Below are 22,664 nucleotides of genomic sequence, written 5' to 3' on the forward strand. Positions count from 1 at the left end.
CACCACGCCAGCTCACTCATGGCCTCTGCTCCAAAAATAGTTTCATTTTTGTCCTCAGCTCCAGGAATTATCATACTCCCAGTCTCTGCTCTACACACAGCAACTTTCCCAATGTTTACTCCAGGAATGGTTTTATTCCTGGGGTGACTTGCCACTACCAGTTGTCAGAAAATAAATCCTGCTTCAACCTCAAAGTTATATCCTTCCCCAACCTATTGCAGTACTAACTCCACCAAACTGCTGTGGTTTCCCCCAGGATTCCATTTCCTATTCGTCTGCTATTGGAGTTTTTTGATAATTGTGTTTCCCAGTTGACTGTGTGACTGTGTGTACAGATTCAGAGGAAGCCCTGGGCAGTCGATTTGTATACAGCTCGGTAGAAACAGCTATCAAAATGGTGGACAGAGCATATAAAAGGACCAGAAATGGGTGAGTAATTATTTCAGTAACACTGGTGTCAGACTGGATCCAATTGCACTAAGCAAACTAATATTAATATTTAAGTGCCTTAGTTAAATTCAATGGTGTTGCTTGTGGATGAAGAGGAGGCTTAGAACTGAAGGTTCAAACTTTCTGGTATATTTCTCTTTACATAAAAACATAAGAACTAGGAGAAGGAGTAGGCCATCTGGCCCCTTGATCCAACTCTGCCATTCTATAAGATCATGGCTGATATATCTGTGGACTCAGTCCTACTTACCCGCCCACTCACCATAACTCTTAATTCCTTTACTGTTCAAAAACCTATTTATCTTTGTCTTAAAACCATGCAAAGAGATAGCCTCAACTGTTTCACTGAGCAAGGAATTTCACAGATTCACAACCCTTTGGGAGAAGAAGTTCCTCTTCAACTCAATTCTAAATCTGCTCCCCCTTACTTTGAGGCTGTGTCCCCTAGTTCTAATTTCACCAGCCAGTGGAAACTGGCTTCTATCCTAACTATTCCCTTGATAATTTTATATGTTTCTACAAGATTTCCTCTCATTCCCCTGAATTCCAATGAGTATAGCCCCAGTCTACCCAGTTTCTCCTCATAAGGTGCTTTAAGATGTTTTATGGGGTGTGCTGCTTTGAAGGTATACTGCCTTTAGCTGTGTTGCTATGCTTTAAGATCTATTCCACTGTTTGATAGAATCATAGAATCCCTACAATGCAGAAAGAGGCCATTTGGCCCATGGAGTCTGCACCGACCACAATCCCACCTATCCTTCTAACCTATGCATCTCAGAACACTAAGGAGCAATTTTAGCATGGCCAATCAACCTAGCCCGCACATTTTTGGACTGTCGGAGGAAACCGGAGCACCCGGAGGAAACCCACGCAGACACAAGGAGAATGTGCAAACTCCACACAGACAGACCCTGGGAATCGAACCCAGGTTCCTGATGCTATGAAGCAGTAGTGCTAACCATTGTGCTACTGTGCCACCCAATATTGGTTGGAGTTTTCAGTCTGACCATATTACCCATGGCAGCAATCAACAGAGCTTGAATTTGTTAGGGAGCTGGAGACTGGGAAGGAATGCAGAGGTGTTTTGGCTGGATTGCAATAGATGGGGATTTAGGAAGAACTGGGCAGCTTATAATTGGTCTTCTGGCCAAGTGCCAGGGTGCAATTAGGAAGCATAGTTTAAGTTGATGTAGGAGATGGATCTCCCAACAATGTAACAATCTTTCAGTGCTGTAATGAATTATCAAGCCTGACAACTGGAATCCACGATTACCTGGTGCATAGGAATGAGTCAAACTATCTGCTATGTAATCTAATGTCTGTGATTTGTTATCTTATTTGGTTTCTGATCTTTGTTCTGTCATGTTATCTGTGAATTTCTATCTGTTATGTAATATATCATCTGCAATTTATGATCTGTTGTCTACCTGCACTTGTATCCTTATCTGTCATCTATTGTGCTATCTGCCATCGGTTATCTACTGATTGGCCTGATGTGCTTCTTTCTCTCTGTAATTTGATGAATGATGTATTGTTAATTATCACTTTCCATGATTTGTTATGTGTTCTTTTCCATTATCTGCAACATTATGTTGCTTGATTTCTGTGATGCTATTTGTGAACTATTTTTCTTCCTGTTCTGTGAACTGATGTCTTTTAGATGTTGCATTTGCGCTGTTATGTGCTGAGGGGACGTACTCAACAGGACACCCAGGGACTGGTGTTGGGAATTTTGTTTCAGTTAATTTATATTATTTGCACTCCAAAAAAAGCCATTGCAAATTGGTCAAATGTGCAAGTGTTACTAAACTAGAACAGAACTGGAGAAAGCAGCTCAGAAATGACAGCATGAGTTGAACAAAACATGGAAATAGTCAGAAAAATAGCAGATTAAATTTATCACAGATATATAGAAATGGAAGTTTTACTACACAACTAACAATTTGACTAAGTTTGAAGTTAAAGTTGAAAAACACTTTGGAGTCTTAGCAGAATAGAAGTCAGCCAACGCAGAGGGACAATCAACAAAGCCAATAGAACGTGAAACTATACAGTTAAAATAGAACGCAAGTCAAAGTCATGATCTGGTTAGCTTTGCTAACTGTGGATATTGTATTCATTGCTGGTCACTGAGACACAGGGAAGATATCCAACAATGCTGGGAGAGGAGCCACGGGATACCTCCTCAGTATTAGGATCCTGTGAGGAAAGACTGAAGATATTTGGATTTTCCAATCTTGAACGGAGGCATTGGAGGCATGATCTTATGCCTTAAATTATTAGCAGGAAATTTAGATCTAGAATCTTACGTGAAATTAACTTGTGAGAGTAGGTCTCACAAGATTTAAACTTTAAAGAAATAAATTTAGGACTGATAATCCTCTGACAAAAAAAAATCAACCCACGCATTGCATTGGAAAGTAAGGTAGTGATGAAAGCCCTGTCATTACTTGATAACCAAATGTATATTGCAAAGCAAAGGGGGAGCTTTTAAATCATTCAGCATGGATGGACCAAAGGACCTTCCTCCTTGATAATTACTATATCTTGTGAGCTGTTATTAAAGACTGGTGAATCATATCAAACACCCTGTCCGTTCCACTTCCTGCAACGAGCAAGGTACAGAATGTATCCAACCATCCCATTCTTGTAAAACTTAAAACACAATGTTCAACATGAGGTGTGTTGGAAGAACATTTGCTAATTAATCCTCAGTGTGTGAATGATTATGCTGACAACCAATTTATTATTAGTCAGGCTTGCAGTGTGGTCTGTTTGCATGTACTGGAAGCTACATACTTCAAAACACAGAGACCTGTTCTTTGCAGGCAGAAAGTACATTTACACACATTTGTGCCTGTTTCAGCGAAACAAAATAAGGGATAGCCATTCATTGGTTCATTCCTCAGGGCAACAGCTTGACCAATCAGAGTCAAGTTGCCTGGTTTAAATTTTAAGCAATTCTTGGCAGTTAACAGTCAGTCACCATCAACTTGTACATTTTCCATTGCAATGCCTCAAACGATCAGAGGCTGCTTGTCAAACAATCAGCTCTCTCTTTCTCATTTCAGTATATATTTGCTGATGTCCCTTGCATTGTATTCTTGTGAATGTCCTGACGAGTGCAAGATGAAAAGCTTTGACAAAAATGCCCTTTTCCATAAATACTTCAGGGTCTGTTGTTATCTGTTAACTAATATTTGTTGTGGCATCTTTATTTCATTCTTCATATCTGTGTGGAACACCTTGAAATATTAGTCTTTATTTAAAAAGCTGTGGTTATCGGCTGTGTGATGTTTTATTATCTGCTATCTGTTGTTTTGTCTGTGAACTGTTTTTTGACAATTGAAATGTGTTGCCCTCTTTATTGCAGTCACAAACTGAAGCTCTCTAAAAGGTCCTTTACCTCAACTGACCTCCTAGCCTATTTCAAGCAGCCCATGGCAGAGACCAGAACAGCAGTGAGATCAGCAGAGTACTTGGAAACTGCACTGACACTCATCCAACGCAATGTCAGTAAAACCCACAGATGCTTATTCAATGCAACAGGTCAGTTTGATAAGAGACTTGGCAGCAGAGCCTAATTTTGCAAGTGATTCCTCCCACTGTGATATTCTGATCTCACCGGGTAATGGATTGAGAGGGGCTGCCATTGTTGCCCTCATCAGCTGGCTGCTGGATATAAGATGGTAGTGCTTCCTACACTGGCAAATATTCCCTGTCCAGGGATAGTCTGTTCCTCACTTTTTTTGGTTGGGAATTTCCTTCACTGAAAACACACAGGCTCAAAGCTTGCACTTGGGATCAAGACCCCCAGTTTTCGAGCATGAACAGACAAAAAATATCCACTTGCCTTCCTCCGATTTTTCTGGGCATTCTGAGGAAGACCCTTCCAACCTCACTCAGTGCAGGAAACCCCAGAAACATAAAGTGCATAATGCACCCCTTTTTGCATTAGTAGTTGCCCATATTCAGCTAAATAAAGAGTTTAAGTATCCCAAAGCTTCTTTGAATAGCTACAGAAAGAAGGTAAGTAGGTAAAGGGGTAAGGTGGATATGGGGCTAGGGTGGGTTGGAAAAGGGGATATAGGGTGGGTAAGGCAAGTGAGTACAGGGGTAGGACAGGTAAGTGAATAGGATGGGGAAAGGAGCAGGGTGGCAGCTGGGTAAGATGGTAAGGTTGGGTCAGAAAGATGGCAGGGAGTCAAGGATGGATTAGGGTCAGGAGGAAATTGAATGCTTGGGTCAAATCAGGTCGGGATGTTGAGGTTGGTGGGGAGGTGATGTTTGGGAGGTAGGGTTCTATTGAATTGTTACCTGGGAGTTAGACTAGGATTTTTCTGCCTAAAGTTTCCTGGGCAGTAGTGGAATTGCCCACAAACGTTCAAACTTCCCTGACAACTCCCACAGAGTTATTGTGTTGGGATTCCAAAACGTTCCGTTTGCACACTTCGGTGGGTTTGTCTCCAACAATCCAGAAATCGAAGGATCGAAATATTATTTCCAAACATAGACAAGACAAACCCAGCCCCAGCGCAACTGAAATGTTCTCAATAGACCGGCACTGCTGCCTCACAGCGCCAGGGACCTGGGTTCAGTTCCGGTCTCAGATCACTGCCTGTTTGGAGTTTGCACATTCTCCCCATGTCTACATGGGTCTCCTCTGGGTGCTCTGATTTCCTCCCACAGTCCAAAGATGTGCAGGTTAGGTTGATTGGCCATGTTAAATTGACCCTAGTGTCAGGGGATTAGCAGGGTTAAGATGTGAGGTTACAGGAATAAGGCTTGAGTGAGATTGTGATTGGTACAGACTCGATGGGCTGAATGGCCTCCTTCTGCACTGTAGCGATTCGATGATTCTAGGAGAAATATATTCAGTGATGGGAGCATGAATCATATTAGACTGTTGTCAGATGATAAATTTACCAACTTGCATCAATTAAACAATATATAACATGTACGGTAATCAACATGGGACAGAACAGTCACATTCAATTTGGAGTTTGATTTATTATAGGAACCTTGTTAGGAATCTCCACAGATTGCAATTTTCTCATGACCATGTGTATCTTGCAGATCTATTAACAGAGAGAGACCTTCTCACTATATGGCAGATCTCAGGTTGCTCAGTGACATCCTTGCCCAGAATATGTGAGGACAACTGTTGGTCAAATCGATACAGGACCATCACCTCTGATTGCAACAACAGGTATAATATGATTAAACTGACAAGTTGAAATCGGATTCAATTTCCCGAAACACGGGCTTGGGTTAATTCATCAAACATCAAAACTCTGATGAAATGTGGTTTTTATTCAAAGCAAAAATTTTACCATCAGGATTGTTTTTGAAACCAAAATTTGGACTTTCAGGAGTAGGAAAGTACAGCATGTGATTATGGAACTGAACTATGCTCATCGTACACTACTGACCAGGCCCGAGGCCACATCCAACCAGATAGTTCATCAGACATCAACGTAAATGAGATGGTATTCATGGATGTGGGACTAGGGTTGAAAACAAATAAAAACTACTTAATAGAACTTAAACTCTTTAAGTGGGTAAGAAATTAGCTGGACTAAAATGCAGTGAGTGCTTATTGAAGTATGTATGTTATTTTGAGTTGTTTGAGGGTTTGCTGATGCAAGAAGTATTGTTTCTAATTCACAGTGAATTTTGATTCAGACTAACGTCATCTAGAATCTGAATCAAAGTTTAATTTGAATCAGAAGCAACAATTCTCCCTCGAACAGCTCAGAATGACATAACCCTTTCTCAGTGTATCCTACTCCAAATAATTCCTTATTCAGGATCTTTAGAGCTTTAAGTTTAATGAAGTAATCTTTATTTGTTTTTCACCCTTTTATCCTGATTATCACCTCATTTATATTGAAGCTTGACTTCAATATGTGTTTCAGTGCCTGGATCCATTTGCAGATGATACCAGACTTTGGAATCACAGGAATGCATCTTAGAAATTACCGAAAGAAGTAGTCAAATACTTCAGTGGGCAGAACAATAGCAGATAAAATCTGATGCCAATAAAGGTGAATTATTGAACATAGAATGAAATGTACTCCATGAATAGTGTTAGAATAGTCCAAGGTGAAACCAGAAAGGAAACCTTGAACCTGAATGTTTAACATGTCCACTCAAGGCAGAGCAACAATCAGCCAGGTTAGTAGAATATCAAATTCCCTACAGTACAGAAGGAGGCCATTTGGCCCCTCAACCTGCACTATCTCGCCAGCAGAGAATCGTAACCCCATTATCCTACTAATGCCCCCTAACCTACACATCTTTGGACAGTAAGGGGAATGGCCAATCAATCTAACCCGCACTTCTTTGGACTGTGAAAGGAAACCAGAGTGTCTGGGGAAAACCCACACAGACATAGGGAGAACGTGCAAACTCCACACAGTCGTCCAAGGATAGTATCAAACTTGGATCCCTGGCACTGTGAGGCAGCAGTGCCAGCCACTGAGCCACCATGTCACCCTTTCAACCAAATAGCCAAACAGCAGAGTACCAGTTAAAGAAATGCTGCTCAAGCTGTACAGTGCCACTCCTGGAGAACTACAACCAGTTCTGATTGCCAAGGGACAGGGGAGACTTTAAGTACTGGAGGCAGTGCAGAAAAGAGAATTGTTTTGTGCCAGAGGATTGATTTATAATAAAGGATTGGGGAGACCTGGTCTGTTTGGCTTTTGAAGGAGGCATCGAGAAGTGACCTTATAAAATCAAACAAGATATTCAAGACAATGGAAAAGTATCTTCCAAATAATTATAGGATAATAAAACTTGAAATTAAATTGTGAGAATCGGGCAAGGAGACACTGATTCAAGTCAGTCAAGAGTGAATTTGGTACTGTCATCAATGAATTCTTCTTTATACTTGGGAAGTAAACTTCCAGGAAGAGTAGTGGAGGTGAAAATCTTGGCAACCTTTTAGACACAGGAGAAGGTTTTAGACAGGCTTCCTCTACTTAAACTTGATCAGTCGCCAGAGCAGTTGCATCCAATGATACTTAAGGGTAATTACAGTGTGGAAATTACAGAGACTCTGTCATTATTTTCCAATCCTCCTTAGATACGGAGATGGTGCCAGAGGACGGGAGGATTGCAAATATTACAGCTTTGTTCATAAAAATGGTGTAGGCTAGGGCCAGCGATTTTAGACCAGTCACTTTAATCTGAGTGATGGGGAAGCTGTTAGAAATGATAATTCGGGGCAAAGTTAACAGTCATTTGGGCGAATGTGGGTTCATTAAAAAAATCCAGCATCATCACATCAAGGGAAAATCATCTTTAACTGATTTGTTTCAGTTTTTTGATTAGGTAACAGAGAGAGCATGAGTGTAAGGTGGGTAATGTCGTCTATATCGATTTCCAAAAGATCTTTGATGACAACTGATTTGTGGGTGAAGTTAGAGATTGTGGAATAAAAGGAAAAGTAACAAAGTGGATATGAGATTGGCTGAATGACAGGAAACAAAGAGTAGTGGTGAACCTTTGGATTGGAGGAGGGTTTATAGTGGGTTCTCTGGAGGTCAGTGTTAGGCATATATTAATGTCTAGACTTTGGACACAATTGCAATATTTGTAGATAGCACAAAATTCAGAAGCATGGTGAACCATGAGGAGGATAGTGTAGAATTTCTGAAGGACATAGCGTGATGGAATGTGTGGGCAAATTCCAGATGAAATTTGAGACAAGTGTGAAATGATTTGTTTTGGTAGGAAGAGCATGGAGAGACAATATAAAATAATGGATACAAAACTAAAGAGCATGCAGGAGCAGCCTGAAGGATTTCTGTGCATATATTATTGAAGATTGCAGAATGAGTTCATTTGATTTGATTTATTATTGTCACATGCATTGGTATACAGTGAAAAGTATTGTTTCTTGCGCACAGACAAAACATACTGTTCATGGGTAACAAAGGAGAAAGTGCAGAATATAGTGTTACAGTCATAGCTCGGGTGTAGAGAAAGGTCAACTTGTTATGAGGTAGGTCCATTCAACAGTCTAATGGCAGCAGGAAAGAAACTGCTCTTGTGTCAGTTGGTACGTGCCCTCAGACTTCTGTATCATTTTCCCAACGGAAGATGGTGAAAGAGAGTATGTCCAGGGACTGTGGAGTCCTTGCTTATGCTTGCTGCTTTTCTGAGGCAACGGGAAGTGTAGGAAGAGTCAATGGATGGGAGATTAGTGATGGACGCAAGTTGAGAGCACAATTAATAAGGCATATGGCATCCTAATCTCTATCAATATGGGCAGAAAATACAAAAGCAGATAAGTAATGATAAACCTGGATAAAAAACTAGTCTGGTCTCAATTGGATTATTGCATTCAATTCTGGGTACTACAGTATAGGAAGGATGTGAAGACAGAAAAGATTCCTAAGAACAGTCCCAGGGTTGAGGAACTTTAGCATAGACTGTAGGAGCTGGGGTTGTTCTTCTAGGATTACGGAAGGTTGAAAGGGGATTTGATAGAGGTGTTCAAAATCAGGATGCATCTGGATGAAGTATTTGCTACAAACTGCTTTACAAGATATAACAAATTAAGGCAAAATTTGACAGAAGATGATTTAAGTGAGAAAAAAAATTCCAGATGAAGTCTGTGTACAGATTCAACAATGGTTCTTTAGGGTCAGCATTAAGTCTGCCTGCACAATCAAAGCTGGGCTAGACGGCTGATAGAGTAGACAGGGAGAATTTTTTCCTGCTGATGGAAGGATGGTGAGCTAGAGGGCACAGACAAGGTGAATGACAAACAAAGCAATGGTGACATGAGGAAAAACTCTTTTAGGTGGCACCCACCCTTCAAATATTTGAAAAAAACCTGCCTGCTGTGTTAAAAAAAATCAGTGCTTGCTATCTCATTCCGTCTGTTGACATAAGTGGGAGTTTTGTCTTATAGAGGTCGTGGGGTCAGTAGAGATTAGGAAGGTATTCCTGCACAATGGATAGGAGTTATTAAGAAGTGGAAGACCACATCTGTGCAGGTTAAACAGAGAGCTGGGCTGGAAGGGGAGTCCTGACAGGTTCTTGAATCAGTGGAGATTAGAAGGGAAACCCTGTCGGATCCTGTAGTAAGTCAAGGGTTCAAAGGCAATCCTGCATTGGTCTTTGGGTCAGTACAAAGGGCAGTCCCACATTGGTCTTTGGGTCAGTACAAAGGGCAGTCCCACATTGGTCTTTGGGTCAATACAAAGGGCAGTCCCACATTGGTCTTTGGGTCAGTACAAAGGGCAGTCCCACATTGGTCTTTGGGTCAGTACAAAGGGCAGTCCCACATTGGTCTTTGGGTCAGTACAAAGGGCAGTCCCACGTTGGTCTTTGGGTCAGTACAAAGGGCAGTCCTGTGTTGGTCTTGGGTCAGTACAAAGGGCAGTCCTGTGTTGGTCTTTGGGCCAGTACAAAGGGCAGTCCCGTGTTGGTCTTTGGGTCAGTACAAAGGGCAGTCCTGTGTTGGTCTTTGGGTCAGTACAAAGGGCTGTCCTGTGTTGGTCTTTGGGTCAGTACAAAGGGCAGTCCTGTGTTGGTCTTTGGGTCAATACAAAAGGCAATCCCACATTGGTCTTTGGGTCAGTACAAAGGGCAGTCCCACATTGGTCTTTGGGTCAGTACAAAGGGCAGTCCCACATTGGTCTTTGGGTCAGTACAAAGGGCAGTCCCATGTTGGTCTTGGGTCAGTACAAAGGGCAGTCCCACATTGGTCTTGGGTCAGTACAAAGGGCAGTCCCACATTGGTCTTTGGGACAGTACAAAGGGCAGTCCCACATTGGTCTTTGGGTCAGTACAAAGGGCAGTCCCATGTTGGTCTTGGGTCAGTACAAAGGGCAGTCCCATGTTGGTCTTTGAGTCAGTAAGAGTTGAAATAAACTGACCAGTTTTTTGTTTATTTCCAGGAAGAATCCTCATCTGGGAGCAGCTAATCATGCATTTGCCCGCTGGCTCCCAGCTGAATATGAGGATGGATATTCACTTCCAAAGGGATGGACCAGGAGCCGATTATATTCAGGGTTTCCTTTGCCACTGGTAAGTTCAATCCTCTCTAAGGCAAATGATTAGCTCAATGTATTCATCCCTTAAAAGGAAAAAAAACCTTCCCATTTCCAAATGACCTTCTATCAGTGAGCCTAGGTGTAAGAAACAACTAATGTAATATGAAATAGAGGTGGAAAATTAAACTAAACAATTGATGAAAGCAAATGTTCCTATAGACAACATACCTTATTTTCCAGGCTGCCGATCATCCTCCTGTAGTGAACACCAGACTTGGAAAGCTGTTAGTGTGGGAACTATAGGGCTGATTTTTCCATGACTTTGTCCATCACCTGGAAATGGATGCTTTCTTAAAGAAATCTATCCAGAAAGCAACACCTATCAGCACCAAGAGTCAAGTGGATGGCTGAAGACTGAGTGCTTGAAGAAGTTGCCCATCTGGTGGTTCCACATTTACTGTTTGCCCAGAACAATCACTTGGAATAATCTTCTTCCTACCCATTCTACCTTCAGGATTCAATTCAAAATCTCAACACTCTCATCTTCCAAAACCACAGAGTATTCTCCCTCTTTTCAGGTACCATGTCCTAAGAGGGCATTGGTCACCATTGTCCATGGTTATGCTTGCCAGTGGTTCACTATTGTCTTCTCTGTGTTCTGGCTGACCAGAGGACTCCTGTTCTCGCTGCCTGCCGTAGGTATATTGGAAAGATTTGCAGGTTGACAGTTCACTTGCTTGGCTAAGTTATGAATGCACTTTCCATGGCCATCACAAGTGGGGTCGAATCCAGAGTTTCTGACTCAGAGGCAGGAATACTTCCCACTGCACCACAAAACATCCCACAACAGATTCATTTGCAAAACAATTTAGCTTCATGATGCAGAACTACTTATTAACATCCAGTCTGATGTATATGTTGTGCTTCTTTCTTCTTTAATGTGACCCTTCAATTTCTGTCATCTCTAAATCATTTTTCTATGGAGGTTTTTCAATCTGAAGAATATGCATTAGTCAACAGTGGATGGTGAAGATATATCTTTGCTGCCATCTCATGAATGAATCATTCATGGTTTGGGGACCCACATACACATACTTGAGGTATGGTGTCCTTGTAATATACCTGAACAGCCTTGATGCTGCAAGTGAGGAAATTAGGTTGCAATTTTATCTGGTTACTGCAGATACATGGTTATGTGCAGGTCTGATATGAATCAGTGAATTGAGTTTCACACAGTCTCACCCAACCAATACCAGGCAGCTCATGTTTTTGCCCCATGTCCATTTTCCAAGTTTGACTGGTGCTGCCACAGTTGACCCTAGTGGCTGAATGGTGCCATTACCCTCACACCTCTGCCTCCTTACTCTTCTGTTACTGTCAACTAAACATTAACACCAGAAGCTTCTAATCCCAGATACTCCAGTGAGGTGATAGGTTTAATTTTCCAGTTAGTGAGTCCTGGCACTTTCACAGGAATTGTATCCGGTAGTTTACAGAGACAGGCACTGCACTGACTAGGAGATGACTCAAGCGGGTTTCACATTTTCACTTATTTCTCTTCCTTTCTCAGGTACGCAAAGTATCGAACCAGATCCTACAGGTGGCCAACCAGCTTGTCCCCTTGGATCTGGAGCACACTCATATCTTTGTACAATGGGGCCAATGGCTTGACCATGACCTGGATCTGGCACCTCAATCAGGCAGCACCCAGACATTCAACAATGGCATTAACTGTGATCAAACGTGTGCAAGGAGAAGTCCATGTTTTCCCATCAGGGTAAGGACACTTCGTACTTCATGCAGTGACATTATTACTGGGCAGCCAGGAGGATTTCACAAAATAGGGGAAAAGCAGTCCAATTTCCATCATTAAAGCAGTTGATTTCTAATAGTCTTCCTGTGTAGTTCACATCTCAAACCTATTTGAGAATTATTAAGTTTTAAGTTTTTAAGCTTAAGTTTATTGATTCATATCTCAAGTAAGGCTTACATTAACACTGTGATGAAGTTACTGTGAAAATCCCCTAGTCGCCACACACTGGTGCCTGTTTGGCTACTCTGAGGGAGAATTTAGCATGGCCAATGCACCTAACCAGCAGGTCTTTCGAACTGTGGGAGGAAACTGGAGCATCCGGAGGAACCCATGCAGACACGGGGCGAACATGCAGACTGTACAGACAGCCACCTAAGCTGGGAATTGAACCTGGGTCCCTGATGCTGTGAGGCAGCAATGCTAACCACTGTGCCACAGTGCTGCCCCCAATCATTGTGTCTCCCCTCCCATTTCAGAATCACGATTGTCACTGCCCAAGTGCAAATTGACATCCTGATGAACTTTGTCTCTGGCAAACTATCTCTCCTTGTTTGATATTTTTTAAAAAATTACTAATATCACAAGTAGGTTTCCATTAACACTGCCATGAAGTCACTGTGAAAATCCCCTAGGTGCCGCAATCCGGTGCCTGTTTGGGTATTGTTGCATTCTCCTGCAAGGCCTTTCTGTTGTTGTGCCATTTAGTGTGATTGCTCTTGCTTGTTTACCTCGACACATGCTTTGTCGACTTCTTTCCATTTGACTGTAGCCAGAGCATCTCCATGAATGGTTTTACTTTCTGCTCACTTTACAAAATCTCAAGAATTTACTCTTCGCTCCCTTCCCTTCTTCAGTGATGTGCAACTGTCCCTTCAGACATGCCTGACAGCTTCCACGAACCAGTGATGCCACCCAGCTATACCTCTTTGCCATCTCTTTCAAACCCAACATCCAGTCTTTAAGGAGATTCAACATCTTCCAGAAATATTGGGAGCCATCATCTTCAGTCTTCAACTCAAGTTCCACTGATTCCATCCCCCTCCTGACCTCTGTCTCAGGCTGAACTCAACTTTTTACAAACTTGATATCCTATTTGGCCCCAAGCTCATCTTCTGAGCTCATATTCTTCCCATCTCAAACACCACCTGTTTCCATATCTGCAACATCTTCTGACTCTCCCCCTACTTCAATCCATCTGCCACTAAAACTCTTATTCATACATTTCTCATGTCCAGACTTGAGAATTTCAGCACTCTGGAGAGCACTCATCAGTGCAAAAGATAAGGCTGATTCATCCGCAACAATCTTCAACCAAAAGTGTCGAGTGGTGTTGAGAGGGTGATTGCTTTCGGCCTCCTCTGGAGGTTCCCAGCATCATTGATATCAGTCTTCAGTCAATTCAATTCACTTTAAGAAACGACTAAAGGCACTGAAAAGGTTATGGGCCCTGACAATATTCTGGCAATACTGCTGAAGACTTGTGCTCCAGAACATACCGTGCCCTTAGCCAAGCTGTCCCAATACAGCTACAACACTGGCATCTACCTGGCAATAGGAAAATTGTCCAGGGTTGTCCTGTACACAAGAAACAAGACAAATCCAACCCAGCCAATCACTACCCCATCCATCTACTTACTTTCGATCATCATCGATGAGGTGGAAGGGGTCATCAACAATGGAATCAGGTACAACTTGCTTTGCAATAATCTCCATACTGAAGCTCAGCTTGAGTTTTGCCAGGGCCACTCAGTTCCTGACAGTCCTATGACCTTGGTTCACACATGGACAAAAACTGAACTCCGGAGATGAGATGGTTCTGACTGCCCTTGACATCATGGTCATCGTATTGGTCTGAGTGTGGCATCAAGGAGCGCTAGCAAAACTGGAGTCAATGGGAATCCAGGGGAAAACATTTCGCTGGCACGTCTGGCACAAAGGAAGATGATTGTGTTTGTTGGCTTATCTCAGTTCCAGAACACCATTGCAGGAATTTCTCAGGGAAATGTCCTATACCCAACCATCATTCACTGTTTCATCAATGACCTTCCTTCCATCATAAGGTCAGAAGTGGACATGTTCGCTGATGATTGCACAATGTTCAGCACCATTCCCATCTCCTCAGCTAATGAAGCTCGCCATGTCCAAATGCTGCAGGACCTGGATAATATCCAGGCTTGGGCTGACAAGTGGAAAGTAACATTCAAACCATATACATGCCAAGGAATGACCATCCAACCATTGCCCCTTGACATTCACTGATATTACAATTACTGAATTCCCCCACTATCAATATCCTCAAGATTACTGTTAACCAGAAACTGAACTTGACTAGCCATATAAATACTCTGACTGCAAAAGCAGGCCAGAGGCTAGGAATTTTGTGGTGAGAAACACCAGCCTGTGCACCATTTACAAGGCACAAGTCACAAGTGTGATGGAATACTCTCCACTCGCCTGGATGAATGCAGCTCCAACAATACTCAAGAAGCTCAACACCATTTAAGACAAAGCAACCCACTTGATTGGCACCCCTTCCACAAACATGCAATTCCTCCACCACCGATGAACAGTAGCAGCAGTGTGTACCATCTACAAGATGCACTGCAGGAACTCACCAAGGCTCCTTAGGCAGCACCTCCCAAACCCATAATCACTACCATCTAGAATGATAAAGGCAGCAGATACATGGGAACACAACCACCTGGATATATCCCTCCTAGTCATTTGCCATTCTGACTTGGAAGTATATCAACATTTCTTTACTGTCACTGGGTCAAAATCCTGGAACTCCCTTCCTGCACCTACACCACATGGACTGCAGCGGTTCAAGAAGGTAGCTTACTGCCAACTCTTCAAGGGTAATAATGGATGGTTAATGGATGCTGGCCTAGCCAGCAATGCCCAAATCTTGAATGAAATGAACTAAAAAATACTTATTAACTTTAGCTCATACGAAACTCTCCTGTCCATTCCTTCATCATTCGTGTTCTTACTGATCTACATTCAGGTTCTACAGTGAATTCAAGTTAAAATTCTGAATTCTATCTTTAAATCCTTAGCTGTCACTGTAACTTACCTATCCTTACAAACAACTTCCTCACTACCCATTTCCCTGAACTCTGGATTTATCTAACCACAGTTCTAGTATATCCCTTCATTCCACTGTCGATATCCAAGCCAATTCCATGTACTGGAATTCTCAGTCAAAACCCTACTATCTTCCACTTTCCTTAATTCTTTAATTTCCTTTTGAAAACCTATCTCTTTTACAAAATCTTTTGTCACCTCTTCTATCTCCTTCCTTAATTGATTGTACAGCTGAAATAACATGGATATTTTTCCATGTTAATGACCCTATATAAATGTAAGTTGTTATTGTTGATATGCCCACTGCAAATGCCCTGACATTCACTCAAAGGATCACTCACCATCTGTAATGGCTTTGCGCCCACCATATACCTACCTGCATGCAGTCCCGAGATCAATGGGTTTGATCAATGGATAGCTTTGAAATCAATAGATCCTCCTATGTTTCCGTACCTTCCGAGTAACTATGGATAGTACAGACAGTAATACTCTAAGGTTATATCAGTCACTAATGTTGATGGAGAAGTTTAGCTTGGATTCTTTGCTATGATATCATTGCTCTGTGTTGGATATATGCAGCAGAATCAACCTGAAGGTTCTAAATCACCAATCCACATTTAACTATGCTGATACACAGACCAAACATATACATATATCCAGATATGGTGCGAGGTCTACATCTGAGCTAATTGCAATCACTCCACTGTAATAACTGAAATGTTACTGATATTGGCAATCACTCAATGCCAGTCCAATGTCCTGCACATACGCAGGTGAGAATTCCAGTACAAGACATATGGAAAGAAGGAGATGGTGATGTACTGGTAATGTCACTGGACTAGTAATCTCAGAAACCCCAGACCGAAGGCTTGGAGACAAGGGAAAATCCTACTGCGGCAGCTGGGAGAATTTAAGTTCATGCTTCCTAGTTCCCTGTCAGTTCTTCAGTGATGATTGACAGTGGAGCTGCCACCAATGGCATTTTACATAGGGACTTCATGCTAGCGAGCCTTCTAACTTTAGGCATTACCCTGAATTTTCCCCCAAATATCCCCATGAGCAATTACATTTGCCAGCTTTGATTATTTGTATCATTTGAGATTTCATCACATTACTTCCCACCTCAACTGCTTCATTTAGTTCGAACGCCAATTTTCCACTATCTAGATTTTTACGGTTAATAAATGAAAGAGTTGAATGAAGAAAAAATACTGCTTTGGTTTTTCTCCTAGATTGTCTTTAGCAGTGTCCAGGAGATTACTAGTAATCTTCAATTCCTAGAGACAGGAGATCAATCATAAAGTGCTAAAGATTCTAATGATTTTTGAGGTTGGACCTCACCAAATAACAAGGAGAGATTTTCAATTTTGTCAGAAAAATGCATGTTTGGTGTACATTTGCACATACATTTCTGAGAAGGCAAACTTTATTAAACAAGATGTTGATATTTATCTTCATAGTTGACTTACGTATGCATAGAAGTCTGAAATTAGTTTTATTGTTGCTCATGTCTTTCATTGTCAGATTCCTCCGAATGACTTCACGTTTAATAACAGCATTGGTTGTATGCCTTTCTTCCGATCTGCTCCTGTATGCGGCACTGGTGAGCTGGGCTCACTCTTTGGATGTGTTTATATTCGGGAACAGCTAAATGCAGTGACAGCCTTTATCGATTCCAGTATGGTGTACGGTAATGGGAAATCTATTGCCAATCGTATCCGGAACTATACGAATGATCTGGGATTTCTGGCAATTAACCAGAACTACTCTGACAACGGGTTGGAGCACTTACCATTTAGCAGCAATCGCTCAGGAAGCCCCTGTATTATGAACTCCAATGGCACTGGAGTTCCCTGTTTCTTAGCAGGTGAGAATTCCAGTACAAGATATAGGGAAAGAGGGAGATGGTGACTTACTGGTAATTTCACTAGATTAGTAATCTCAGAAGTCCAGGCTAATGGCTTGGAAATAAGAGTTCAAATCCAAGGCTGCTGGTGGAATTTAAATTCAATTAATAACATCTGGAATGAACAGCTAGTCTCAGTAATGGTGACCATTGTTGATTGTTTAAAAAACCCATCTGGTTCACTAATGCCCTTTAAGGAAGGCAATCTGCTGTCTTTACTCTTGTATGATATTATGCGTATCTGCATATCATTGTTATGTAAAAGTGCTCGCCCGTGTTATGAAGTATAGAGTCGCATGGCATTAGACTCAGAGAAAACAATCTAAAAGCAGCTGGTGGCAGTTAGTAACCATTGGAAGCAGTTTCTTGTTTAAACATACAAGCTGCAAGATTGAGACATCCAAGTGCATAATGCGACACCTACCTGGTTTGGCCTACGTGTGATTCCAGACCCACAGCAATATAGCTGAATCTTACACGCTGTCTGAAGTGGCCAAGTAAGCCACTCAGTTCAAAGGCAAGTTGAAATAGGTAGAAAATACTTTCCTTGCCAGCAATGCCTGCATTCCATGAAAGAACAAATATATGTACACATAGAATACTTTTCATAACTGGATCACTGCATCTCCCCAATGGAATGATCAGCAAAGGACTCCTTGGATGAAGCCTAGGTATGAATGATTCTTGGCACTTCAACCAATGAATGGAAGCCTCCTGAGCTTAAGGAAACTCATTTCATCTCAGTCTGTGGAACATGGTTTATCACTGTTCTTATTCCATATTTCCAGCATCCGCAGTATTTTGCTTTAATAAGAGATGGATTTTATTGGATGAGAAATTAAGATTAAAATTAGGTTTAAGGAATAAATGACAACTCTCGGTCTAATAATACAAAATAAAGTCATGGAATAGAGAGAGAAAGAAAGCAGAAAAAATTGCAAGAGCAAGAGGGGATGTGAACGAAAGACTGTCAGCAAGCATAAAGGAGAATTGTAAAGGATTTTATAAATGAAAGTGAAATTGTATTTAGGCCAATAGAGTCAAGAAAGAAAATACCCTTCCAGTGAAGGAATGGAAGAGATACTAAATGAGTATTTTGTTCCAGAAAAGTGCACACATGGGGATTCTAGGTACAGGAGAAAAATATAAGATAAATATAGATAGGGAAGAGGTACTTAGAAACTTAGTAGAACTCAAAGTACATGAATTCTAGGATGCCGAAGAACATGGAAGGGAAATTGGAAGGGGTCTGACCACAAAATTTCTTAGACCCTTAGATACGGATATTTAAAACAAAGCATGGATGGCTAATTAACACTAAATCAGAATTAGAAGCATAGATAAAGGGGAACCAGCATTGCGATTACAAAAAGAATTCAGTCAGGTGCCACACCCAGAGGCTATTCTACAAAATTAAGACTTGTATGTTGGAAAAATATATTGATATGTTTTGGAGAATGGATAAAGGACAGAAAACAAAGAATAGGAATAAATGGACCATTTTTATGGCTTAATTAGGCTGAACTAGCAGGATACCTCAAGATTGAATGCTTGGACTTCAGCTTTTTACCAATGGCTTAGATGAGGGAACTGAGTCTAATATACCCAAGTTTTACTGACGATACAAAGTTAGATAGGAAGGCAAGCTGTGAGGCAGTTACAAAGAGTTGTAGATGGTTTAAGTTAATTGTCAAGAATGTGGTGGATGGAATATGTGGGGAAATGTGAAGTTATCCACTTCGGTAGGAAAGATAGAAAGGAAAAGTGTCTTTTAAAAGGTGAAAGACTAGGAGGTAATAGTATTCAAATGGATTGGCAAGTAATTAACCATGTTAACCTTTATTCCAAGAGGGTGCCAATACTTGACAAACGTAATGCTGGAGCCGCATTCTGCTGTAAAAGCTGAAGGCCTACTCACCTCTGCATGACCGGATCACCCTGCAGTAATTTAATGGCAGTTGGGCCTTTAATTACCCTGAGGCTAGATCTCTGTCCCCAGAGAATGGGTTGGCAAGGGGTATGATGCCATTGCCATGGTGTCAAATTTTATCCCTTTCTCTTCCCTGTATCCTTCCTGCCAGCTAGGCCCCAGTGGGCCATAACATTCTGGTCTGAAACTAAGGAAGCCTCACAAATAACCATATTAGGTCTTGGTAAGACTTGGAGTTTTGGTCTCCTTACCTAACACAGGATGTAATTATTGGGACAAAGAGGAGACTATTCCCTGAGGAGATGTTGAGTAAACAACCGAGAAAGAAATTAAGAGGGACAAAGCAAGTTCACGAAAGTAGATCACTGGATATAGTAAAAAAAAGTCCAAAACCTTTATTAAACATACAAATAGTAAAAGTAATGGTGATTTTAAGGAAGACAGTTCATAGAATCATAGAATCTCTACAGTGTGGAAGGAGGCCATTTGGCCCAATGAGTCGGCACCGACCATAATCCCAGCTAGGTTCTATTCCCGTAACCCCAAATACTTACTCTGCTAATCCCCTAGGGTCAATTTAGCATGGCCATTCAACCTAACCTGCACATCTTTGGACTGTGGGAAGAAGCTGGAGCACCCAGAGGAAATCTACCACACACGGGGAGAATGTGCAAACTCCACACAGGCAGTGACCCAAGGCTGGAATTGAACTTGGTCCCTGGCACTGTGAGGCAGCAGTGCTAACCCACTGTGCCACTGTGCCCAACCCATCCACGCGCCATTCTCATCCACTTCTAGTCCAGGCAGGTAATAGATCCATTGGTTCAAAATGTAGAGCCCTTGTGCTGCCACTTAATAGTTCAGAAATAAACTGACTCCTATAAATGGACTTGGGTGGCACAGTGATTAGCACTGCTGCCTCACAACTGTGGACCCGGTTTCAATTCCAGCCTTGGTATACACGTTCTCCGTGTATCTGCGTGGGTTTCCACTGGGTGCTCCGGTTTCCTTCCACAGCCCAAAGATGTGCAGGTTAGGTGGATTGGCTACTTTAAATTGTCCCTTAATGTTAGGGGATTAGCAGGGTAAATTTGTGGGATAGCGAGGATAGGGCATGGGTGAGATTGTTGTTGGTGCAGGCTTGATGGGCCGAATGGCCTCCTTCTGCACTGTAGGGATTCTATGATTCTACAGTTCCCCATGGGAAGCCAAAATATTAATCTCTGGCTCCTCTTTCAGTTTTGTGTGTTGAGAATGGCTCAATTAACTATCATACAAGTTGAGTTTTTGGGTGGAAATCCTTCCTCATTTGGCTCGGCCACCTGTTATCCTTCATTAATGAAGCCAATCCAATACTATTCTGGCAATTTGTCTGGTGGCCTTCTATTGCAGGAGAAAGCAGGGAATGGTCGAAGAGGAGAGCTCTGGTATTGTCGTTACCCAAGGTTGAGAGTCATCTCAAAGAACATCATGGTAGTCCACATCAGATAAAGAGGAATTGCAAAACTGGAATTAAAAATTGTGTAAGGTTAAAGAAAGAAAATAATCTCTGATTGGAAATGTTCCTGTTGGGGAGATTTTGATACATTTTTCTACAATTATACAAAATTGCTATCAATATGCTATTCACCTTCACAGGGGATGGACGTGTAAATGAGCATCTGGGGATCTTATCCTTTCATGTATTGTTTCTACGGGAACACAATCGCTTAGCGAGAGAGTTAAAAAAACTGAACCCACACTGGAGCGGAGAAACAATCTACCAGGAGGCCAGGAAAATCATGGGGGCATTTCACCAGGTAAAATGGACATTTCCTTGACAGCTTTGATAGCAGGATAACAGAGTTAAACAAATCTTTGACAGCTTGCCAGTTCAAATGAATTTGTGTGTAAAAAATGCACAACCATGTTCACTTTTAACAATCCCAAAAGGTGCCTTGTCTCTCTCAAAAGGGATAGCTTACATTCCCGAAGGAGTATCCTGGCTATCCAAGTTTAGACCTTATCCAGTCTAAATGCAGACTCTATCTATCACACTTCTGCCTGACCAGATTTCCACTTCAGTGGAGGCAGCTACTGATTAAAATGGCCTGTGATCTCCTCAAATCGGAACCCTGGCCTCAATCCACTCCTGCCACAATGGCAAAAATTTCAGACAAAGAGTTTCCAGATTAAAAATAGATTTGCATTTATGTCGCACAGATTATGACCTCAGGACATACCAAAAAACTTTCCAGCCAATTAAATAATTTTGAAGTGTAGTTGCTGTTGTAATGCAGAAAAGGGGCTATCAAGTTGCACAGAGCAAGCACCCACAAGTAGCCATGTGGTGAACGACCAGATATAAATGTTGATTGAGGATTAAATACTGGGCAAGGCACCGTGGATAACTCCCCTGCTCCCCTTTGAAGTACTGCCTTGCAATCTTTGACAGTGCCTCAGGATGCAGTTGGGTCTCACCCAACATGGATGGCATCTCCAACAGTGCAGCACTCCCTCATACTGGAGGGAGGTGCAGCCTAGATTTTTATGCACAAGCCCTGTCACAGGACTTGTATCCACAATCTCCTAACGTAGAGGTGAGAGAGCCATTGCTAACCAGGCCTTGAGGAGAAGACAGCAGTTAACTTAAGGAACCAGAATCAAATATTTTAAATCTTTTCAGAATCCTAACCTCTTGTAACTGATTTTCAACAATTTTATTTTCCTTGCTAAGTATTTTACCATTTGCCTTTTAGTCATTATCGACACTGTTGATTCTTTCTATATTAATTAATTGGAATATTAATTCCTTATTGGAATGTGAACTCCAAAACAGTTTCCATCAAGTGAAAAAACCTGAATTCAATCTGCACAAGATTCTCAATTAACCGCTGAGTGAGAGGCTACTGCTCTGCTATAGTCGGAAACCCAGACGATTCTGGATTTCATTATCCTCGGAAGACCATACGCTCATCCATTCCTCTCCCTGACTCCTTCCTGACAGATAATAACCTACAGAGACTATGTTCCTCGACTCATTGGCTCAGCTGCAATGCAGAAATATCTCCCTCCCTACAGGGGTTACAATGAATCCATTGATCCCAGAATTGCCAATGTTTTTGCCACGGCTTGTTTCCGGTACGGACATGTCACCATTCAGCCAATCGTCCATCGTTTCAATGAAAGCTATCAAGAGCACCCACTTTACCCAAACCTTCTCCTGCACAATTCCTTCTTCTCTCCCTGGAGAATTGTGGATCAAGGTTAGTAATAAATTTCAGCGTTGCCATAAACTAGCCACATGCTGCCATTGAAGCATCAGTGTAAGAACAAGCTGCCTTAAGTTGCCATTCAAACTGCACACCTATATTATCAACAATTACTTCACATCAGAGAATAATCAATCTCTATGAAGCACTTGAAGAAGTTTCTGAGATATGTGGTAACCGTAATATGACTGCAAACATTTTCCATTAGTGAATT

At 41.8% G+C, this 22,664-nt stretch overlaps 1 protein-coding gene across 1 annotated transcript in view; it reads left to right on the forward strand.

Annotated features, from left to right (window-relative positions):
- Positions 1-338: 338 nt before the first annotated feature.
- The window catches only part of LOC145357429 (eosinophil peroxidase-like), a 35,039-nt gene continuing 12,713 nt past the window's right edge, over positions 339-22,664 (forward strand). The window contains exons 1-8 of the mRNA XM_080210757.1: positions 339-429; positions 3,824-3,999; positions 5,527-5,659; positions 10,368-10,497; positions 12,034-12,240; positions 16,888-17,230; positions 20,838-20,998; positions 22,186-22,444. Of these exons, the coding sequence (XP_080066883.1) occupies positions 395-429; positions 3,824-3,999; positions 5,527-5,659; positions 10,368-10,497; positions 12,034-12,240; positions 16,888-17,230; positions 20,838-20,998; positions 22,186-22,444 (1,444 nt within the window). The 5' untranslated portion in view covers positions 339-394. The remainder of the gene's footprint in view (positions 430-3,823; positions 4,000-5,526; positions 5,660-10,367; positions 10,498-12,033; positions 12,241-16,887; positions 17,231-20,837; positions 20,999-22,185; positions 22,445-22,664) is intronic.

This window comes from Carcharhinus amblyrhynchos, chromosome 23 (assembly GCF_965287045.1).
Source record: "Carcharhinus amblyrhynchos chromosome 23, sCarAmb.v2.hapA, whole genome shotgun sequence".
Classification (NCBI taxonomy): domain Eukaryota; kingdom Metazoa; phylum Chordata; class Chondrichthyes; order Carcharhiniformes; family Carcharhinidae; genus Carcharhinus; species Carcharhinus amblyrhynchos.